We start from the raw sequence: 21,239 nt of genomic DNA on the forward strand, positions 1-21,239 counted from the left end.
ACAGGCAGCTATTATTTCGCCATGGTGCCATGGAGGGTATGGAGGCCAGGGAGGGGAAAAGGCCAGAGAGGGTATGTCACCTGAGGTCCCAGCTGAGCGCCCCGCGCCCACCCCACCCTGTCCTTAGGGCAGACGGCGCTGAACATCGCCATCGAGCGGCGGCAGGGAGACATCACTGCGGCGCTGATAGCGGCCGGCGCCGACGTCAACGCCCACGCCAAGGGGGTCTTCTTCAACCCCAAGTACCAGCACGAAGGCTTCTACTTTGGTGGGTGCCGCCCCGCCCTGCACGGGCTGGGGGGCGGGGTCTGGGAGGAGAGAGGAGAGAGGAGGCAGGAGGCAGGGGCCGCCCTGTCCCGCCCCGCGAAGACCGGGAGGCCTCTGCTTCCACTGGTGAGTGGACCGGGGTCGGGACCCCACTGCGAATCTGTGTCGGCTCAGACGTGTCCGAGACCTGGAAGGACAGAGCCAGGACCAGAGAGGTGGCAGAGGCGGATCCATCTGAACAGGACCGCCAGGGTGGAGCAGGGAGGGGGTACGGGGGAGGATGGGAGAGGCTGCGTTCAGAGAGTGTCACCTGGTGGTCTTAGAGGGCACACAGGCGTCCACCTGGCTGGGAACAGAGATCTGGGAGGGAGAGGAAGGAGAGAGCCCTAGTTTACAGGCGAGGAGACCGGTTCAGAGGAGAGAAATGACTTGCCCAGTGCAGTAAGGAGCTGAGGTAGGTGTCCTGGCCTCTGTCCCTTGTGTCCAGTGCCTCTCAGGACTGCAAACAGGGGGCCAAAGTGAGAGGAGGAAAATTCCCTGACTGATATGTTAGGGAGTCCAAAAGCACTTGGGGTTAGGACACTCTGGGTGAAAAAAAATTTTTTAAATGTGTGGTTTAGATATGGTGGATTCACCCATTTTAATATACAGTTCTGTTCATTTCCACAAATGCATCCGGTCGTGTAGCCACCGCCGTGACCAGGGAACAAGCAGCTGCATCGCACCAAAAACTTTCCCCGGACAATTTTGTAGTCAACCCCTCTTCCCGTCACAGCCCCTGACTGACACTGCTGACCTGTTTTCTCTTCTGGGGGGTTTTTTAATCAGCAGGACTAGATGGGTCTGGGCAGCCTTGAGAACAGGGTCTTGTCCAGTCCGTTGCCCACTGCTGGACCTGGTGGGAGCCAGTGTTGGGAGAGGGGACAGGAGGGAACTTGGGAGGGAAAGAGCAGGAGACCTGCTGGCCAGTCCTGGTTCCATCCAAGGCTTGCTTTGTGACCATGGGTGAGTCACCTGCCTTCTCTTTTCTCGACAAACGTTTGAGCACTTACTATATACATCAGGCAGTGTTCTAGGTATTTGAAATATATCAGTAAACAAAACTAAGATCTCCACCCTCATGGAACTTACATTCTAGATGGGAGAGAGACCATCAATAATAAACATAGTAAGTAAGAATGCTATGTAATATGTTAGAAAATGATAAGTGCTAATAAAAAAATAAAAAGTAAGACAGAGGAAGGGCAATCAGGAGTTCTGGGGTAGGAAGGAGGTGGATTTCAATTTTAAGTAGAGCACTTAGGGTGATTCATTGAAAAGGTGACGTTTGTGCAAAGACTTGAAAGTGAAGGAGTGAGCCATGCAGATATCTGAGAAATAGCACTACAGGCAGAAGGAACAGCCTGTGCAAAGGCCCTGAAGTAGGAAAATGTATGGGGCGTTCAAGGAGAAGGAGGAAGGCCATTGTGGCTGGAGGGGAATGATTGAGGGAGAGAGGAGGAGATGACATCAGAAGATGTAGGGTCTTGTGGGCTGTGGTTGGAACTTGAGCTTTTATTCTGGGTCAGGTGAGGTGTACGTGTTCACAGGATGAGTCTGTCTGCTGTGCTGAGGATGGTGTTGGGGCCAGAATGGTAGTCGGGAGACCAGTTAGGAGGTTATTGCGATGGCCCAGCTTCAGCCTCCCCTCCTCTACAAGGGGGAGATGGGGAGAGCGACAGGGAGCCTGAGGGGTCAATCCTACTGAGAGGGTCAGGATCTGGGGCTTGGGGAGTACTGCCTCTGGTCCACGGGAAAACCGAGCCCCACTGCTCCCCTCCAGGCGAGACACCCCTGGCTCTGGCAGCCTGCACCAACCAGCCCGAGATTGTGCAGCTGCTGATGGAGAATGAGCAGACGGACATCACCTCGCAGGACTCGCAGGGAAACAACATCCTGCACGCGCTGGTGACGGTGGCCGAGGACTTCAAGACGCAGAATGACTTCGTTAAGCGCATGTACGACATGATCCTGCTGAGGAGCGGCAACTGGGAGCTAGAGACCACGCGCAACAAGGACGGCCTCACACCGCTGCAGCTGGCTGCCAAGTTGGGCAAGGCCGAGGTGGGGTCCCGGGGGCAGACGGGAGGGTGGGGAGGCGCAATGCTACTCTGCCAGCCCTGGGGACCCCACAGATCTCACCTAGGCCTTAGGTCTGGATGTGCAGTTGTGGCCCGAGGTGGGTTTGTTCTTAGTGACCACACAGAGCCAGTGAGGTGCGGCATGCGGGCCCACCCTCTGGACTTCAGTTCCTAACACTCGTGTTTCTCTCTCCTGCCCTGGGACCCCCTGGCTGGAGCCAGAGTGAGGGCGCCTTAAGGCCACTGTGACACAATATCTCACATAGTTTGTGGCTGAGGATTCTTGTGTGGAGAGGTACCTGAGCAGAGGCCGTGTCAGACCCTGGGGGACCCACAGCGTCTTATGGGACAGGAATCCCAGAATGGCCTCTCTGGATCCAGAGTCAGTGGGCTGCTGCTCCCCGCCTCTGGAAAGACCCCAGCCTGTCTATCAGGTTGAAACTCTGAGCCAAGTCCCAGCAGAGCGTGTGGCTGCTTGTGGCCCTTTGGGCCCTGTGTAATGGGGCTGAGGAACTCAAGGCTTGGTGAAGACTCGGACTGGGGTGGGCTCATGTCCCTGTCGGTGGCTGGAGCCATGGCTTGGTCTGAGATCAAGGTCAGGACTCAGGTTGGGCCTGGGGTCACGGCTCAGCGAAGCCTGCTCATCAGCGTCCATACCTCTGAGCCCTGGGAGGGCACTGTGGCTCCTGGGAGGCTGCAGGAGGATGCTGGGTGGCTGGGGGCTGTTGAGCAATCATGGCTGTGCTGGCCTCAGGGCAGCTGACTGGGAGGTGGGGGGCCCCGAGGGCCTTGAGTCCATCCCACTGCTCAGGGCTGGGTACCACAAGGGACCTTTTCATTCTCTAGTTGGGGGAGGAGGGATGGAGAATGGCTTGGCAGAGGAGAAACTGTGTGCCTGCCTCCCCCGTCTCCTGCCCGCTCCTAGGGACACAGCTTGCTGGGGGCTTTGGGGGAGGTCAGAGTGCGGCTGTAGGTGGAGCTTCCTCCAAGGGCCTCTGCCCTGCGTGCGGCTGTGGTACAGGTTCTCCCTGGGGAGAGCTCAGAGGCGGAGCTTCCAGCACAGAGCAGGGCGCCGTGACTCCCTGGTTCTCTAGAGAATAATGTGTCCCCTGTGGCCAGTCTTGGAGAAGTGCCCACACCCTTCCTGGCCCCTTCTCGCCTTGACTGAGAGGGTGGGATAGCGGAACTGGGAAAACTTAAATCCAGGCCAAACAGACATTATTTCTCAAAATTGTCAGTTTCCGGATTCTTCACTGAATGGGGTCCCCGCTGGTGCAAGGATGTACGAGCTGCTTGTGCAGCTTTCCACAGCGTGCAAAGGGCTTCACACCTTTTGTCTCTGATATTCACAGTCCCTGGTGAGATGGACAGAGCAGCGAGTTTCGCGCCCATTTCACAGATAAAACCGGACCCGGGGGTCACGGTGTCGGGCGCAGAGGCAGGACTCAGTCTGTGCTTGGGAACCTCTTCCTGGCCCTGCTCTGCGGCTGACGGTTGTTTCTCTTCCCGCTCCAGATCTTGAAGTACATCCTCAGTCGTGAGATCAGGGAGAAGCCGCTCCGGAGCTTGTCCAGGAAGTTCACGGACTGGGCGTACGGGCCCGTGTCATCCTCCCTCTACGACCTCACCAACGTGGACACCACGACAGACAACTCGGTGCTGGAAATTATTGTCTACAACACCACTATCGATGTGGGTCTCCCGGGCTGGCTGGGGAAGGGCAGGAGGTGGGGGGCAGGGCCTCAGGCCAGGGGCTCAGGGGGCACTGGGAAGACCACAGACCGCTAGCTGGACACCTCTGCAGTCCCCCATTCCTTTGCCTTGGTGGGCAGAGTTGGCACAGAAAGGGCGGGGCTAAGGCAGGCGCTGGGTTCACCTGTTCCCAGCTAACCTTGTCTTGTAAACCCTCATGGTGGGGGGTCTCCTGGCCCCAGAATTCTGGGCCTTGTGGAGGTGGGGGTGGGGATGGTTGGTGTTGATCTTCATCTTGTTTCTCCCCCACGCACCCTATTCTCTCTGGTTCTATATGACCCAGGCTTAGAATCCCCTCTTCCCCTAAACCTGGCCCCAAATGAGGGTCAGGAAGCACATAGCTGGAGCAGTCAGGGAGGCCTTCCCAGAGGAGGCAAGAGGGGGAAGGTCAGTGAAACTGGAGGGGAAGAGAGGATCAGCAGTTTTGGCTCGAAGGGGAAGTGAGACAGCAGGCTGGATCTTCATCCTTCACGTTTTATCAGAGTCCTGCTTTCCAGAGCCTGCTGTGTCCAGGGTCTCCCTGGACCCTCACAGCAGCCTGGTTGGTAGGGCATTCTGATCATTATCTGTTTTATAGATGAGGAGACTGAGGCCCAGAGAGGGTCGGGTGTTTTCCCGAGGTCACACAGTGAAGGAGGGCCAAGTTGGGACCAGGACCCCAGTCACAGCCCTCCCCACTTGCTCCCCATTGAGCATCAGATCCTCCTGCTGGAAGCCCAGACTTCTGTGGCCTTTGGCTGCTGCCTGGGCGCACTGGGAAGGAATCTCAGGAGCCGGAAATTACCCAACCAACATTTCCAGCTGAACCAGTCCATTGGCCATAATGACTGGCCCTTCTGCCAGGGGCAGTGCTGACTCAGAGCTCCCTGTGAAGTGAGAGCCCTTTGAAAATGGCCCCTCCCCCAACCCCATGGTGACTGGTGGTCTCCTACCCCCAGAACCGGCATGAGATGCTGACCCTGGAGCCCCTGCACACACTGCTGCACATGAAGTGGAAGAAGTTTGCCAAGTACATGTTCTTCTTGTCCTTCTGCTTTTATTTCTTCTACAACATCACCCTGACTCTCGTCTCTTACTACCGCCCCCGGGAGGAGGAGGTACGGGGGCTCCTTGCTGGGGTTGGGGAGGGGCACGAGGTGGTCAGAGCTGCAGGAGCTTAGAGCAGTCCCATGTGCAGACGGGGAAACTGAGGCCCAGCCAAGAGATTTGCATGGGGTTCCCAGCTATCACCCTTCACCATTAGGCATGTTATGCGCGTGGTCCCTCCAGGGCTGGCGCTCCCCATCCTGCACCATCCACTCCTCTCCCTTCCTCCCCAGGCCCTCCCACACCCCTTGGCCCTGACGCACAAGATGGGGTGGCTGCAGCTCTTAGGAAGGATGTTCGTGCTCATCTGGGCCATGTGCATTTCTGTGAAAGAGGTGAGTGGGCTATTCAGCCCTTCCCGACTGCCCTGCGAGGCAGGCAGGGTGACAGCGGGCCTGGCTTCCATCCCGCCCCGCTCTGCCATTACTGCAGGGGGGCCTTGGGGAGCCATTTCCCTTCTAAGCTGTAGATTTCTTAGTTATAAGATGGGAATAAATAAATAAACAGGGCTGTCCTTCCTACTTCATCTCTCTACCCCTCCATCCATCTGTCCATCTATCTGCCATTTATCTACCCTCCCAGCCACTCAGTGACCCATCTTCCTCTCCCCTCCATCCACCCAATCAATCACCTGTCCTCTCATCAACCCATCCACTCATTCATGCATTCAAATACCCACTCATCCTTACCCACTGTCCTTCCATCCTTCATCCAACCAGCTTTCCATTTGTTGATCAATCAATCGATTGCTCGAACAATCAGTAGATCCATCCATCCATCCAACCAATGAATCAGCACCTACTATATGTGGGGCCCTGGGCGAGGTGAGAGGGATGGAGGGAGTTTGAGCTCACAGACTGGTTGGGGATTTCAGATGGACTCAAACGTCTAGACTTTAAGACAGGCTGTGAAAAGGGCCCTATGCTGGGTTCAGACCAGTGCTCAGCGGAAGGGAGATGACTTTTTTCTGGGGACAGGAGGAGTCACGGAAGGCTTGAAGGCAGAGATGGCACTTACTCTGGTAGGGGAGGACTGGGCATGAGGACACTGGGGAGAAGGTCAGTACAGGGAGGGCATGGGAACAGCATGAACAGAGGCTCTGAGGCTGGAAAGCTCGGCCAGATTTGGAGAATGGCAAGTAGCTGTGTGGCTGTGCTGCTTGGCAGATTCTGGGGTGAGGATGAGAGAGAGAGATGTAGGAAGATGTGGGGGCACATCTACTTTCACCCTGGGGTTACCTCTGTCCCCCAGGCACAGGTCCCCTGCTGTATCCCTCATCTGGGCTCTGGCTGGGCCTTCACACACTCCCCTCTCACTGAGTCTCAGCCCTGGGGAAACAGCCCTTCTTCAGATCCTCCAGCGAGAAGCATGAAGAGGGTGTAGCTTTTCTTTCTTTGCTGGCCTTAGGGCATCGCGATCTTCCTGCTGAGACCCTCAGACCTGCAGTCCATCCTCTCGGATGCCTGGTTTCACTTTGTCTTGTAAGTAGGTCTGTCCCTTTGTCACCACTTCACAGGCAGGGCTGAAATCCTGTATGGTGGCTGCTGTGTCCCTCTAGAACAGCCACTCTGCCATGTTACCTTGTTCCAGTCCTGCCATGGTCATATGGCCGGGACCTCCTCTCTCCCTTCTAGTAAGAAAGGCACATAGATGTCCATGGAGGGATCCGGAAAGCCCCAAGACAGTGCCCACCATCTGGTTGCGGCGATGGCTGACTCTGGCCTGCCACAGAGCCCCAGGTGGCAGGCGGCACGGAGTGGGCATGAAGAGGCTGGGCAGTGCTGTGTACTGCTTTGTGAAGAGTTCCAGGCCAGTTCCTCCTGGTTGTGTGGGGTCTCGAAGTTGCCATCTTGGACCGTGGAAGATCAGGCTGGAAGGTGCTTGAGAAACCATTGAGTCTCATGTGTAGGCATGAAAACCCAGGCCCAGAGTGGGGAGTCACTGACAGTCATGAGGAGCTTCGGTCACGTGGAAGCCAGCCCAGCCTCCGGGTCATCTTCTCCCCACGCCAGTGCAGAGTAGCTCCATAGGCCCTAGCCAGCAAGCCCAGCTCAGCAGCCTCTCTGAATGAAGTCATGTGCAACTGACATCAGAGGCTTTTGTGGCCTGTCTCTAAGTGAACAGAGGCTGATTCTTCATTGCTGCTGTGTGGATGGAACAGAATCTATCACGTGGGATGAAGAATGGAGGGCTCTGTAGCCCTGTAGACCCCACCAAAGTCCCTCTCCTGGGTATTTGGGAGACGGTCTACAGGACTTTGAATCTTGGCCTCACACTTCCAAATTCCTAGGTGTTTTATTGAGTATGTACCTGCCTTCCAGAGGCACGAACCAAGTTCTTCATCCCCATGCGCAGGTGGGGCGCCCAGATACCACCGGGAATGGATAGGCCAGGTGCAGCACTGCCCCGTGATGCAAGCCACGTGTGAGTCTGTCACCTTGAGAAAGTATGACAATTCCAGAGAGAAATCCATTTCTACAGCCATTGGCCTTAGCGCAGACAAAAGGCCCCAGTGCATCGTCCTGCTCCTCTGCTTCTTACTTGTTCTGTTAGTGTGGAGGAAGGTGTAGACGTCCTTCCTTGCTTTAGTCCCAAATGCATCGATCACCCAGACATTTGCTTTTCACTGCATGAGAAGAACAAGGTTGCTTGTGTCCTAACTTTCACTAGTTAGAGATTTCATAATCATGGAGACTGCCTGATGTTATAGGCAAGAGAGCGTTTTTATCCAGATGTCTGCGTAGCTGATGGAGCACATACTGTTTAGGAGTAGATTTTGATCTTGTTTGGCATATATTGTACGTAATATTTTTTAAATTCTAGTAAAGTACACAAAAGGGTTACCACCTTTAAGGGTACTGATCAGTGCTGTGCAGTACATTCGCATTGCTGTGCACCCAATCTCCGGAATTCCTCATCTTACAAACCTGAAACTGTACCCACCAAACATGTTACTCTTCCCCTCCGCCCAGCCCTGGTGGCCCCCGATCTACTTTCTGTCTCCATGAATTTGGCTACTCTAGGTATTGTGTGTAAGCGGAGTCATACAGTATTTGTCTTTTTGTGACTGGCTTCTTTCATTTAGCATATATCGTACTTTTTTAAAAGATAAAAATAGTAAGTTTTGGGGGACTTTTGTTATGATTGGCTTATAAGTATGGATGTTGACAGCTTTTGTCATTTTGGTTAAAAACGCATTCGTTCACTGCATCCTCCGTTTACTCCAGTGGCTCTCCAATCTATGTGGGAATCAGAAATCACGTGGATGACTTAGAAAATACATGGCCCCCTGGCCTTCTGAACCAGGATCTCCTGGGACCCTGGGGACCTGTATTTTTAAAAAGTCTCTGACAGCTGCAGGCAGCCCACCACTGGCCTGGACTCGCCTCAGGCGATGCAGTCTACAAGGCTGGATTTTAGACGTGGTCGAGCGGGTCTGGAGCAGCCTCATCCGTCTCGTCAGCATCAGCCGCCAGGGTGACTGTTCAGGGTTTAAGGGAGGCTGGGGGATTTGACTATCTGCCCTGATACTGAGGAGGAGTAAGTAAGGCCCTGTCTCCTGTGTCTCCTGAACAGTTTTGTCCAAGCTGTGCTTGTGATACTGTCTGTCTTCTTGTACTTGTTTGCCTACAAAGAGTACCTCGCCTGCCTGGTGCTGGCCATGGCCCTGGGCTGGGCGAACATGCTCTACTACACGCGGGGATTCCAGTCCATGGGCATGTACAGCGTCATGATCCAGAAGGTGTGTCGGGGCTGCTGAGTGTCAGAGATGAGCAGGTTTGCGGGGAGGGGTCCCTCAGAGAATGTCCCTTTTTCTGATAAGGAAGCTGAGGTCTGGTGAGCAAAAGGGGCTTTCCCAAGGGACAGGCCACTGCTGTTTATCCCAGACATCACTGTCTCCCTTTGCTTTTGGTGAGGCTTTAAGTGTCCAGACCTCAAAATGCAGGGGCTTACTGGGCGCTGGGGAGGGGTACGCTTTGTGAAGGAATGTTCTCTCCCCCAGCAGGGGTGTGTTGGTAAACAGCAACCAGCTCTTATAAATTTTACCACATAAAGGATGAGTAGCACACAATTTACAAATAATAATAAAATGTACAATGCTTTTTGTGTGTGTGTGTGTGAGGAAGATTAGCCCTGAGCTAACTCTGCTCCCAGTCCTCTTCTTTTTGCTGAGGAAGACTGGCCCTGAGCTAACATCCGTGCCCAACTTCTTCTACTTTTTGTGGGACGCCTACCACAGGATGGCTTGATAAGTGGCGCGTAGGTCCACACCCAGGATCTGAACTGGTGGACCCCAGGCCACTGAAGTGGAATGTGCAAACTTAACCGCTGCACCACCGGGCGGGCCTGTAAACTATAGAATGCTTTTTATTGTAGATTCCACAGAGTTAGTTGAGTCTGGCAGAATAATATGTTGATTTTTGTTGAATCTTGTATCTCTTTCCAGCCAACAGTTGTGATTGACAAACGAGTGTTGTTCCAACATAAATGTTCGTTGATATTTTTCTTTCCTTTAAGGAATGAGATGTGAACTTGGATCTTCACTTGTTTGTCAGTGGCATGAGCCACTTATTTGCTGAATTGCATAATAGTTTTCAAATACTAGAAGACTATTTTATGCTATTCACAACGTAACAGCTACAAGTGGGACATATTTTAAGTTTCATCTGCCTTAACATTTTCTCCATCGCTGTCTTACAGCTAGTCTAGACGATCAACAAAACAATGAGTTGATCTCTGGATTGTAGTATTTACTAATTTCCTTAGTGTAAATACTCCCACTATGGCTGACTTCCAGCTACCAACATGATGTCCTTGAACACAGAGTTGGGAAAAGACGCACAGCAACACACCATTAGATTGTATTTCCACCACGTGGCCATGATAGGTGTAAATAACCTGAAGAGCATAGATAACTGTAAAATTACTAAGAAGTGATATTTTGAATAATTCCCTTTGTTTTCAATATAATTTATCATAAGTTTATATAATTTAATTTTTTATAATGGCTGTGTTTAATAACCAGCTCACAAAATTCATGAAAATGGAACAGTCAGCTTTTGTGAGCTGGTTTGAGCTTGCTCCCGCACACCACTGGCCCAGGAAGTGGGAGGATTCCAGATGTGAGACTCTGTGAAGAAAGGAGCTCGTGTACAGGGTGGATCAGCAGGCACAGAGACATGTTTTGGGGGCAGGGGTGGGGTGGGGTGGGGTGAGGGGCAGGCTTCTTGGAGGAGGTGGCGCCCGGAGCTGAGCTGTGGAGCATCAGGAGGACTTGGCTGAGGAAAGGGAGAATGGCTGGGTGAAGGCATGGGCAGGGTGGGAGCCTGGGAGAGGGCGCGAAGCAGCAAGATCAGCATATGGTGAATATGTGCTCAAACCTTACCCTTGAATCATGTTTCTTTCTTTGTAGGTCATTTTGCACGATGTTCTGAAGTTCTTGTTTGTATATATCGTGTTCTTACTTGGATTTGGAGTAGGTAATTGATTTATAAATAATGGCAACACCCACATTTGGTAAAGCACTTTATACAGAAATCAAAATGACAAAGCACATGGCAGCCTCGTCAACAGATATATCGGCCACCAGTGGAGCACCTGGTGTGCTTAGCATTTTCCAATCCTCATCTTTTTATGTCTCTCCTATCTCCATCAAGGGGAATCATCGTCCCTGATCATAAGGGAACTGAGGCTTAGAGACTCCAGGATTTGAACCAGCCCTGTTGCTCTTGTCCATCCACTCTGCGGGTTGTGCCTCCCACGTTCCCATCCATCATCTTATGTGGCCCTCACAACCTGAGATAGGCTGGGCGGGTGTTTTGGCTCCATTTTACAGATGGGGAAACTAAAGTTTGCAGAAATTTGGTTGGTGCTCTTTGAAACATAGAGTAAAGTAATGCATCAAGGTAACCCCCTTTGGCCCTCTACATCACGTTACTCACTCACTTTGCTTCAGATGTATCTGTGAGAGCCTCTGGTCTGCTGGGGACTGGAGATGGAGCCCCTTCTTAAAACCTCTCCATTTACGACAGAGGGAACAGCACAGCCTGGTGTCATTTCTAACCTCCACATAGAGAGACATGGTTTTATTTTCCCAGGCCAGTTGTGTTTTTCTTTTCAGAGATCATTGGCATTTGAAGTTGGTAACTGTTCCCGTCTGTCTGTTACCTTTGCTGGGTCACAATTTGCTTATTTATTTGCTCCTTCACTTGCTTGTTTATTTGTCCATCCATTTACTCATTGATTTGAGCATTCCTTTGTTCAACAATGAGCCACTATTGTGGTGTGTTGGAAAGAAGAGAAGAAAGAGCTCCAGGCATTGGCCAGGGGATCTCACTACAGAGCATTAGGAGGAGACTCAGGACCTCCCAGCCTTGGGGGAGATGACCCAGGTTACAGGCAGTCAGGAGCTCAAAGCCTGGCTGGGGAGCTAGGCAAACACCTAGATCATAATTAGTAACTCTAAGAGGCTGTGAGTGATCAAGGGCTGAATGGTAGGCTAGAGGAAGCTAGAGAAGGGAAAGTTCTTTGTTAGGCAGGAAGGGCTTTCTGCAGGAGGTCAAGGCAGAGAACCAGCCTGGTGAGGCTTCTGGGGCAGCTGAGGCTGGAGATGGAATTTGAACGGCCAGGGAGCAGGAGGCAGCAGGCCTGCAGTGTGTATGTGTGTGGGCATGGGTGTATGGTCAAGTATGCACAAGTTTGTCGGGTAATTAAGCAGGCGGAAGGGCTGCAGAGCACACCCCGTTGTGTCCTTCCAGCCCTGGCGTCGCTGATCGAGAAGTGTTCCAAGGACAATAAGAACTGCAGCTCCTACGGCAGCTTCAGCGACGCGGTGCTGGAGCTCTTCAAGCTCACCATAGGCCTGGGCGACCTGAACATCCAGCAGAACTCCAAGTACCCCATCCTCTTTCTGTTCCTGCTCATCACCTACGTCATCCTCACCTTTGTCCTCCTCCTCAACATGCTCATTGCCCTCATGGGAGAGACCGTGGAGAACATCTCCAAGGAGAGTGAGCGCATCTGGCGCTTACAGGTGAGCCTGGCAGAGACCCTGGTACAGGGGCCTCCATGGGGACTCAGTTCAGCACACGGTATAGCACAGCATGTGGTATATATCTGCACTGGTGGATCTGGGATGGCGCCTGGGAATCTGCATAGCTCTCTGTGCTTGGCCAGGTTTGAGGAAGGCTTAGTCTTAGTTCTTTGAGTATAGGGTCTAGGCAGTGTGGCTGGACAGTAGCATGTGTGAGAGGAACACAGGCTTATGGGTACACTCTGCTCAGAGTCAACGGTGTGATATGTGGATGTTGAAGTGTAACCTTAGGTTGAATTAAGAGGAGTATAGGATATAGGACAACGGAGGTGACAATTCTGCTCTCCTCCATTCTGGCCATAGCACTCCTCACTCACTGTGGGCCTTATACACTGAGGACACTAACCCACAGGATGGCCCAGAGGTGGTGACCAGGCTTGGGGGAGGACTGGAAACTGTGCCTCACAAGAAATGGTGTTGAAACCAGGGTTGAAGAAGATGAGAGTTCCCTCAGATATTTGCAGAGCTATTTGTGAAAGAGGGAGCAGCTTCCCCCTGTGGCCTCAGAAGGCAGAGCTGAGGTATATGGGGCATCGACAGGGAGAAAGGCGTTGGTTCGACACAAGGAAATTTCTAATTATTAGGGCCTTCTTAATTGTGCTGTTGGTAATATTCAGGATAGATTAGACAAATTATCGCCAGGAAAACAGCCGAGGGGATTCCAAGCCTGGGATGGTGGGGGGACCAGATGATGTCTGAACCTCCCTTCACTGTGGGATCCCAGGAACCCACCTTTTTCAATTAGGAAGCTCCTGGACTTCCAGAAACATTGTCTATGTCATGTTTAAAGCAATTTGGACACCTTTCCCAAACTTACCGGTTTTTCATTTTTGAATTCTGTAATTAGCCAAACCCTCAGGATCTGTGCATTTAGCACCCAGTGCGGGTGGAGCAGGCTGTTTGGTGGTGTGTGTGCATGTACTTGTGTGTGTGTGCATGCACACTTGTGTGCAAGCGTGAATGTGTGTGTATGTCTGTGTGTATCTGTGCAGGGACATGCCCACTCATGTGGAGCTGTGCTCCTGGGTGGGCTCCTCAGCAACGTTCTTAGGCTCGTTTGTGTCCCCAGAGAGCCAGGACGATCTTGGAGTTTGAGAAAATGTTGCCAGAATGGCTGAGGAGCAGGTTCCAGATGGGAGAGCTGTGTAAGGTGGCAGAGGAAGATTTCCGACTGTGTTTGCGGTAAGAAACGGGAAGGGCCCTTTGGTGGCTGTCTTTGGGTGGGTAAAGAGGGACGAGTTGGTGAATGTGAGAGAGACAGTGCTGCCACTTGCTTGCCAAACTATGGCTACCATCTGCTCTGGCCTCCTCAGAAGCTGGAATTTGCTCTTATGGGGCTGCTGGCCCTGGGACGAGGCTTCTGCAGCCTCAGAGGGGAGAGGAAGGGAGACTCTGCCCGCAGCACTTCCTCTCCGTCCCTTCGGAGGTGCCTCCACGGCCTTTCCTTACCCGGTGTCTGGTTCAGAAGAGATCCGCCAGCCTGGCACTCTTCGTCCTTCTGTCTACCCTATGTGGGTTGACGTGACACCAGCAGACCCGAGGCACATCTTGTCCCTGGCAAATGGAAAGTGAGACAGCTACTTTTGAAAGATATCAAGGTTTTTGATTTTTAAAAAGTACTTGCACATGCCATGGCCATCCCTTCTGATAAGTCCACCTCTTTCTGCCCCCGTCTGATTGCCTGACTGTGCAGACTATCTTCTTTGTGTATAACCTTACCTTAACCCACTTCTCTAACGGAAATTCTCACCCCCCCAGAAACCATCATTTCTGACTACAAATTGTTACCTTGATAAATATCTTTAATTTTGACACTGTCACGCTAGAGATGTTCTCTGAATGTCAACTTGGGCCAGACCATCATCTCCAGTTGCAATCCAGCACCTTAGACGCTGCCCACTCTTCAGGAGTTTGAACCCTAACCACCTTGTCTTCGTGTAGGCTTAACCCTAGCTAAATTCCAGGAATTTAATCCTCACACCCCCACATCTTCTCAGCCCAGGCTCTCCTCTCCTCTCTTCCTTCCTTGCCCGTGGGCTCCCTCTCACCAGTCAGGCACAGCCACTGCTGTCTGAAGACGTCCCCTTTACAGCTTTCTGAGCTTCTGGGTCCCACACGGTGGGGGCTTGGGCAGGTTTCACACCCTAACAATGCTGACATGACATGTGGGGCAGGAGTGCTCCTCCTCCCTGGGAGGGACAGAAGGGGAGCTCCTAGGACACCCCGAACTCTGTGCTACTTGTCTGCATTTAATGAGGTGCAGTTGGGAAGTAGTGAGAATGATTATCACACTGGCAGGATCAACGAGGTGAAGTGGACCGAGTGGAAAACACACGTTTCCTTCCTCAACGAGGATCCAGGGCCCGGGCGACGGACAGGTACCGATGCTGTCAGGGAGGGTGGCACCCACCCCTGTCTGACCATGGAACCTTGGGCCAACCAAGTCACAGGGCCCTGATTTTCCCCATTTGTGAAATGAGAGGTTTGAATTAAATTGGTTCTCAGGTCCCTTCCAGCTCCGACATTTTATCACCCTAGTTGGAATAACTTCTAAAAATCAGGGGGTACATGAGGAGCTGGAAGCACACCTTGCAGAGTGCTGTATTTTTAAAATAGTGTTTTGTTTTTTAAAGATGATTTCAACAAAATCCAAGATTCTTCCAGGAGCAACAGCAAAACCACCCTCAATGCATTTGACGAAATAGAAGAATTTCCGGAAACTTCAGTGTAGAAGCAGAACCCAGAGCTGGTGTGAGCGTCTGGCTGCAGGCTGGGTCCTGGATTCCGTGCTGAGGGCTTCGCAGAGTGACGAGCCCGGCTCTGCCCACCCAGGAGTGGAAAGCACCCTCATGCTGAGCGGTGGCTGAACTGAGAGGCAGTTGTCAGTTTGTCCGAGTGGGAAATACCCTTGATTTTGTCACTCAGCAAAAAGTTTGCGTAAACCCATGGCCAGCAGTCCCGAGCTTGGGAGTCCCCAAAGTCCTGGGTGAAGTGCCTGGGTTCACCAACTGCAGGTCAGCTTGGCCGGGAGAGAGGGGTGGCAGGGAGGGGGTGGCGGCCTGAGGAGCAGGGAGAGGAGTCTTCCTTCCTGCCAACATCTCCTTGACAGCCCCCAGCCCCAGCGCACACATTGCACTGTCTCCTCCACTGTGTCTGGGTCTCCTGAATTAGGGAAGTCCTGATCGTGTCCCAGATCATATGGGGGGCTGAGCCGGATATCCTGGGGGAGGAGGAGAGCGAGCTATGGAAATGCCCTTCCGGAACCTTCAGGGAACAAACCACCCTTGGAATGAGCACCCTTGGCACCCCAAGGCTCAAGCTGTCTCAAACTGAGAGACATTTTTAGTAGAATTATTAACATAGGGTTTTTATTTTCAATAGAGGAAAGACATTTCAGTTTTGGATGAAAATTGCTTCAGATGAAGTATGTGATTTTAAAAACTGAGAAATAGATTTTGGGAATTGGGGCTGGATGTAAGTATTGTATACTTGGCCTCGGGGTGGCCAGAGCAAGGACAAAAAGCTTTTCTTTACACACACAAAAGTCCACATGAGACATGCCGGGCAGGGCCTGCCTGGGCTGCTGGATCTGGGTGAAAGAGCTTGGCTCGTTTCCTCGTCCTGGCCCTGCAGTCGTGCCTGCCTCCAAGCTCAGATGATAGCTTCATCTGACACAGAAATAGTAGCTGCTCTATTTATATGGTCTTAAATCTCAGAGGTTACTGTTATACATCAGTATTTCTTATTGGAGGAATTTAACAAAATACCTGAAATGCTCTAGTATTAAATATTTTTGTAGACTGTGAATTTTGAAGCTGAGGAGAAGGCATGTGAGAAAGGAGCATGTGCCAAGACATGGGGCTTATTTTAGGTCCTTTCCCTCTGATTTTCTCCCCCTGAAATTACAGAGAGTCAGTTGGGGGCAGAGGTGAGGAGCAGATGGAAGAAATGTTCCAGATTTCTGGAGCCTAAATAACCGGAAAATCCGCTCTGCCTTGGTTATCTGGTAAAAGGAATCATGTGGGGAGTTTTAGGTGGAATTATAAAGATGTTAACCATGAATTTTAATTTTAAGTGGCACAAAAATAAATTTGGCCTTTAGACAGCTTGGCAATTGGCTATTTAATCTGAGTTGAGGCAAACTGAGGAAGGTAGGCCAAACAATCCACTCTGGGTCGGTTCCTCTGCTCTGGGTCACTCTGTGCACCAGCTTACCTGGATAGATAGAAACTTGGCCTTCGTGCCTCTGATGGACCAGGTCATGGGGAGATGGGCGGGCCGAGGATGCAGGTTAAGAGCTGCGCAGTCTGCAGCAGTCCCTGCTCCCTCCACTGACCCAGGGAGCCGGCAGTGCTCTGAGCTGTAGTGGTCAGACCAAGCTCAGGTGTGAGCAGGGGAGGTAGGGTCTAGGCATGTCTTCTGGAGAAGGGAAGATTTTGGGAGTGGGGATTGTCATGGAGGCAGGAGGAGCGGATGTGTTACAGATGGGCAGAACTAATGCCAAAAATTGGAAATTCAAGGAGAAAGATTTTGGTTCAATTCAGTCCAGCAAGTGCTCCAGATATTGGAGATGTTAAAGCAGAAGCTAGTTGAGCACTTATTAGAGATGTTGTTAAAGCCCACAATTAGATGAACTTGAAGGTCCTTTTAGCCTGGAGATCAGCATCCTGTATCTGGAGTTACCTCCTTGCATATATCCAGAACAGATGTCCTGGTTTGAAGGGCAGCCATTTGGATCCATGGCGCCATGCTCTACACTATGGAGCTGGGAATTCCAGAATTGTGTTGACTTGGGATGTGAATGGATCAAGCCATATGTCTGTCCATTTCCCTCTTGAACAAAAGCTTGGACGTTAGGCAAATAGAAATCAGTGAAGACATCTTTGTCTTCTCACACATATGGAGAGCTGCTCTCTGTGGATCTAGATGGAATTTGTTGGCAGGACCATTTTCTGTACTGGATATTCATCCCCAAAAGGCTTTCAGCCTAGATGGTCTGAGCCTCGGTAGGTTTACAAAGGCAAAGGGAGGCAATGAGTCAAAGAGCATTGGTTTAAAAGGACTGGTTCCCTTACTCTATTACTGGAGACTAAAGCTCAGAAAGGAAAGTGGACTTGTTCAGAGTCATGCAGGAAGTCATATCAGAGCTGTTGAAGCTGGAATGTTCTGATTCCTGGACCACAGATATCCCTCTGCACCGTTTTTTTTTTTTTTTTTTTTTTAGTACGGTTTTCAGTAAATTTGAATCTGCCTTTGTGGTTGGCATGTGTCAGGGTTCTAGGGACTTTTGCTTAAATGATTCATGTTGGCAGTCTACGTTGTCCCTGTGATCCCTATGACAGGTTTAAAACTCAAGTGTGCACACAGGTGTGCACAAAACTACACACACACACACTGGATCCATGAGTGTATCAGGACATATTAAAACTCCGTGATTCACATTTCAGTAATTTAAGGGAAGACATTTTCCTGGGATGGAATCTCTCATGCTCAGATAATGGCTTTGGCTAGAAATTTTCCTTTAGTTAAACTCTGCCTCAGGAAGAATCCATCATTCTAAACATTATGTGATGTATCTTTTTGGAATAAAAATGGTCTCACCTTCCTCTCAGGGATGTGAGAGAACGTGTGCGAGGTTGTACTGTGAAGTCATTAGGCTCTTAGAAGGCGCCTGCCCAAGAGAGCCCCGTATTATTGATGTTCCTTTCCTTCCTCAAGGCCTGGTGAACTGTGCCCTTTTGCCCTGGGCAGGGCCCAGGTAGATGGGCCGTCATCCGGGCCTGTAAGCCATACTTGATTTCTGCATTGATTTACATGTTTTTACTGTGATCTTGGTCCCAAACACAGAATTGTTACCTTGTTCTCATTGAATGTGCCTGATTCCTGTAAATTCTAATTTACTTGCTTGTTCTCAGTGTGTGTGTATGAAACTTTATGTTCAAGAAAGAAGTCATAAATAGAGTAAGAACGTTTTAGTGTCATTGAAGAAATGCTTTTATGATTTCTAATAAATATTTATTTTGCCTTGTGATCATGTTGTATCCTTGTCTTAGGTATGCCAATATGAAGACCAACTAGATATCCTAGAGCATTGCTTAACATGAGTGGATAAAGGGAAGGTCACTTCTTGGACCTGAAGCATTATTATTGGTCCCTGCCCAGGGACAGAGCCAGCATGCTAAGACACGTCACTTTTGTACAGTATTTACGTCTCAAAGTGCGTTCGTGTCCAGTACCCCATTTGAACCACTCAACAATGCTGGAAGCAGTTTGAGTAGAAGCAGGCTCAGGGAGTTGAAGTGACGTGCTCAAGGAATCACAGCCAGAAATGTTAGCGGTTCAGGCCATATGACCACTGAACAGCGCTCTATCCAGCATGCCCCACTGACTCTCAATTTATTTTGCATGGATATAAAACCATGACTCCTGCTGGAGACCAGAAAGTATGGATCCCTCCCGTCTACCTCACAGGACCTTTGTGAGGAGGCAGTGAGGGAATGGAAATAAAAGGGCTCATATTATTACTATTGTTGTTGCCTGTTGGCCCAACTCAAATGTATATGCATTTTTTCCTTCTTTTGAGTTATTTCATGGTAGTTCTCAGCTTGTATGCCAAGACACTGCTGTGTCTTGATGGGTTTCAGAACTTGCAATTTACTAATAAGTGATATGCTACATTTCATGAGTTATTTACTTAATTCAAACGATTCCCAGAATAACATCCTTCTCTGGGATATGTCTTCCTGAGTGGCAAAGAAATGGGAATTGTATGTAGTCTACATCCTAGCTCAAATAGGCTTCAACCTATAATCTAGGAATGTGCCATCCATGGGAACATTTTGAGTAGACTGATAGAAATAGGGTGGGAACTCTTGTTATAGGATATATTCCCGGAGTGGGATGCCTGGGTCAATGGGTGTGAACATTTTTACGGCTCTTGATACTGTGAAAAATTACCTTCCAAAAGGTATTTTGCAATTTTTTCAGCTTTTGAGATTGTATGATTCCCTATTTATAAAGCTCTTTTATTCATATTTTTTATTTTAATAACACAGTTTTGTAGGTTTGATGAGTATTACATCCCATTAAATAGGTGGGGAAATTGAGACTTGGAGAGCGATGGAATAACAAAGGTCGCAGTACTTTTTCCTGGGCCACAGATCCGGGTTCTCTGGAGTTTGCTCGTAATGCTAGTCCAGTAGTGTCAGTAAGCTTGTATAGCGGAGTCTAGGTCTAGCCTAGCCTGAGTCACCTTTAAGAATAATTTAAGGGGCCAGCCCCATGGCTGAGTGGTTAAGTTGGTGCGTTCTGCTTCGGTGACCCAGGGTTTGGCTGGTTCAGATCCTGGGTGTGGACCTAGCACCGCTCGTCAAGCCACGCTGAGGTGGCATCCCACATGCCACAACTAGAAGGACCTACAACTAGAATACACAACTAGGTACTGGGGGGCTTTGAGGAGAAGAAAAAAAAGAGGAAGATTGGCAACAGATGTTAGCTTGGGGCTGATCTTTAAAAAAAAAAAAAAAGAAGAATCCAAGTAAAGAGAGTGTGGGGGTGGGAGAGGGTTTCGAGAGAGTTCCAACATGGGCAATGACCCCAAGATAGTAGGGAGCTTGGTACGTTTGAGGATGGAGAAGTCTGTGCGGCCAAACTGCTGTGAGCAAGGGGTCATGTGACATGAAGTAGTGCTGGAGAGGTAGGCAGAGGCCAGAGCACACAGGACTCGTCCAGCCATGGTGAGGCTTTGAGATTTCATATCCAGGGTTAGGGGAAGCCACTAAAAGGTTTTACACAGGGGGATTATTTAATGTGAACATTTCCCTGCTTTTGCTATGGGATTGCAGGCTTAAAAGGGTGTATTTTCCCCCCCTGCCATCCTTTGGGATGTAGTAACAGTCTGAAGAGTGTGGAGCGAAGTGAATTTCACTTGGGAGTGATGGGAATGCTCAGGAAGTCACTGGGAAAGAAGGAAAGAAGCGAAGAGAAGGCAGAGACATTGGTGGGATAGGAAGATGGTTCAGTAGAGAAGGGAGGTTTGCACACACTCATTTATTCAACTAAACTTTATTGGGCACTTTTTAGATTTTAAACACTGAAAGAAATACTGTTAATGTCCTCAAGATGGGTGGAAGCAAAGAGGGGCAAGGAGGCAAGCCAAGAAGGCTTTATAGGTGAAATGAGAGTTGAGTCGCATTTTGAAGGAAAAATAGAAATTAGCTAGAGGGAGGTCTGAGTGAAGGGGAAGGAGGGAGAGAATTCTAGGCAGAAGGACCAGTCTGTCTGAAGGCATATGGGAAAGAAACAACACAAAGCCAACCGGAACAGAGAGGACCTGAAGGGAGATGAGTCCAGAGAGGTTGGGGTAGGGGAGGGCAGATGGTAAAGGGCCTTTTGTGTTAAGAATTTGAACTTGAATAATTTATTCTGTACTAGGCACTGTGATAAGTGCTTTTTGCATTAGCCCACTTAATCCTCACTATAACCCCATAAGAGAGGTATTATTATTATGATCATCCCCATTTCATAAGTGAGAAAATTGAATCTGTAGACTGTTAGAAATAATCAAAGTGGAATAAAACAGAGTGGCTAAAGCCACAGAGCAATATGTTATAGATTTTTTAAAAGTCACATCTAATTAGAAATTCTGAAGACTATAAATATTGTCAAAGAAAATTAGATTTGATAGAAAAAATCGATACAAAACCCGAAACCACAGTGGCCTAAATTGCACATTGTAAATTTTATAAGTAACTAAAATTTGATGGAAGAATAAAGTATTCTTGCCAAAATTTACATCTGGAAAAAATTGACCCAGAAAAATTGGACTTGGACATAAAACACAAAGGAACATTCACAGCAGGAGAAGGAAACTTGGTAAAACTTAGGTACAGAAACTGAATGATAAGTCGAATTTTTGCTGC

The 21,239-nt window shown here is 50.0% G+C and overlaps 1 protein-coding gene across 5 annotated transcripts in view; it reads left to right on the forward strand.

Moving 5' to 3' along the window:
* The window catches only part of TRPV3 (transient receptor potential cation channel subfamily V member 3), a 33,773-nt gene extending 15,424 nt beyond the window's left edge, over nt 1-18,349 (forward strand). Inside the window, exons 7-18 of one of the 5 annotated variants that reach the window (XM_046676014.1) lie at nt 128-268; nt 2,090-2,370; nt 3,903-4,079; nt 5,078-5,236; nt 5,459-5,560; nt 6,633-6,706; nt 8,802-8,967; nt 10,639-10,705; nt 11,984-12,258; nt 13,388-13,500; nt 14,617-14,696; nt 14,952-18,349. In XM_046676014.1, the coding sequence (XP_046531970.1) occupies nt 128-268; nt 2,090-2,370; nt 3,903-4,079; nt 5,078-5,236; nt 5,459-5,560; nt 6,633-6,706; nt 8,802-8,967; nt 10,639-10,705; nt 11,984-12,258; nt 13,388-13,500; nt 14,617-14,696; nt 14,952-15,049 (1,733 nt within the window). In that variant the 3' untranslated portion in view covers nt 15,050-18,349. Of the gene's footprint in view, nt 1-127; nt 269-2,089; nt 2,371-3,902; nt 4,080-5,077; nt 5,237-5,458; nt 5,561-6,632; nt 6,707-8,801; nt 9,003-10,638; nt 10,706-11,983; nt 12,259-13,387; nt 13,501-14,616; nt 14,697-14,951 lie in introns of all 5 variants that reach the window. The other 4 variants (XM_046676015.1, XM_046676017.1, XM_046676016.1 and 1 more) reach the window with 4 other exon arrangements.
* The last annotated feature ends 2,890 nt before the right edge of the window (nt 18,350-21,239 follow it).

This window comes from Equus quagga, chromosome 11 (genome assembly GCF_021613505.1).
Source record: "Equus quagga isolate Etosha38 chromosome 11, UCLA_HA_Equagga_1.0, whole genome shotgun sequence".
Taxonomy (NCBI): Eukaryota; Metazoa; Chordata; class Mammalia; order Perissodactyla; family Equidae; genus Equus; species Equus quagga.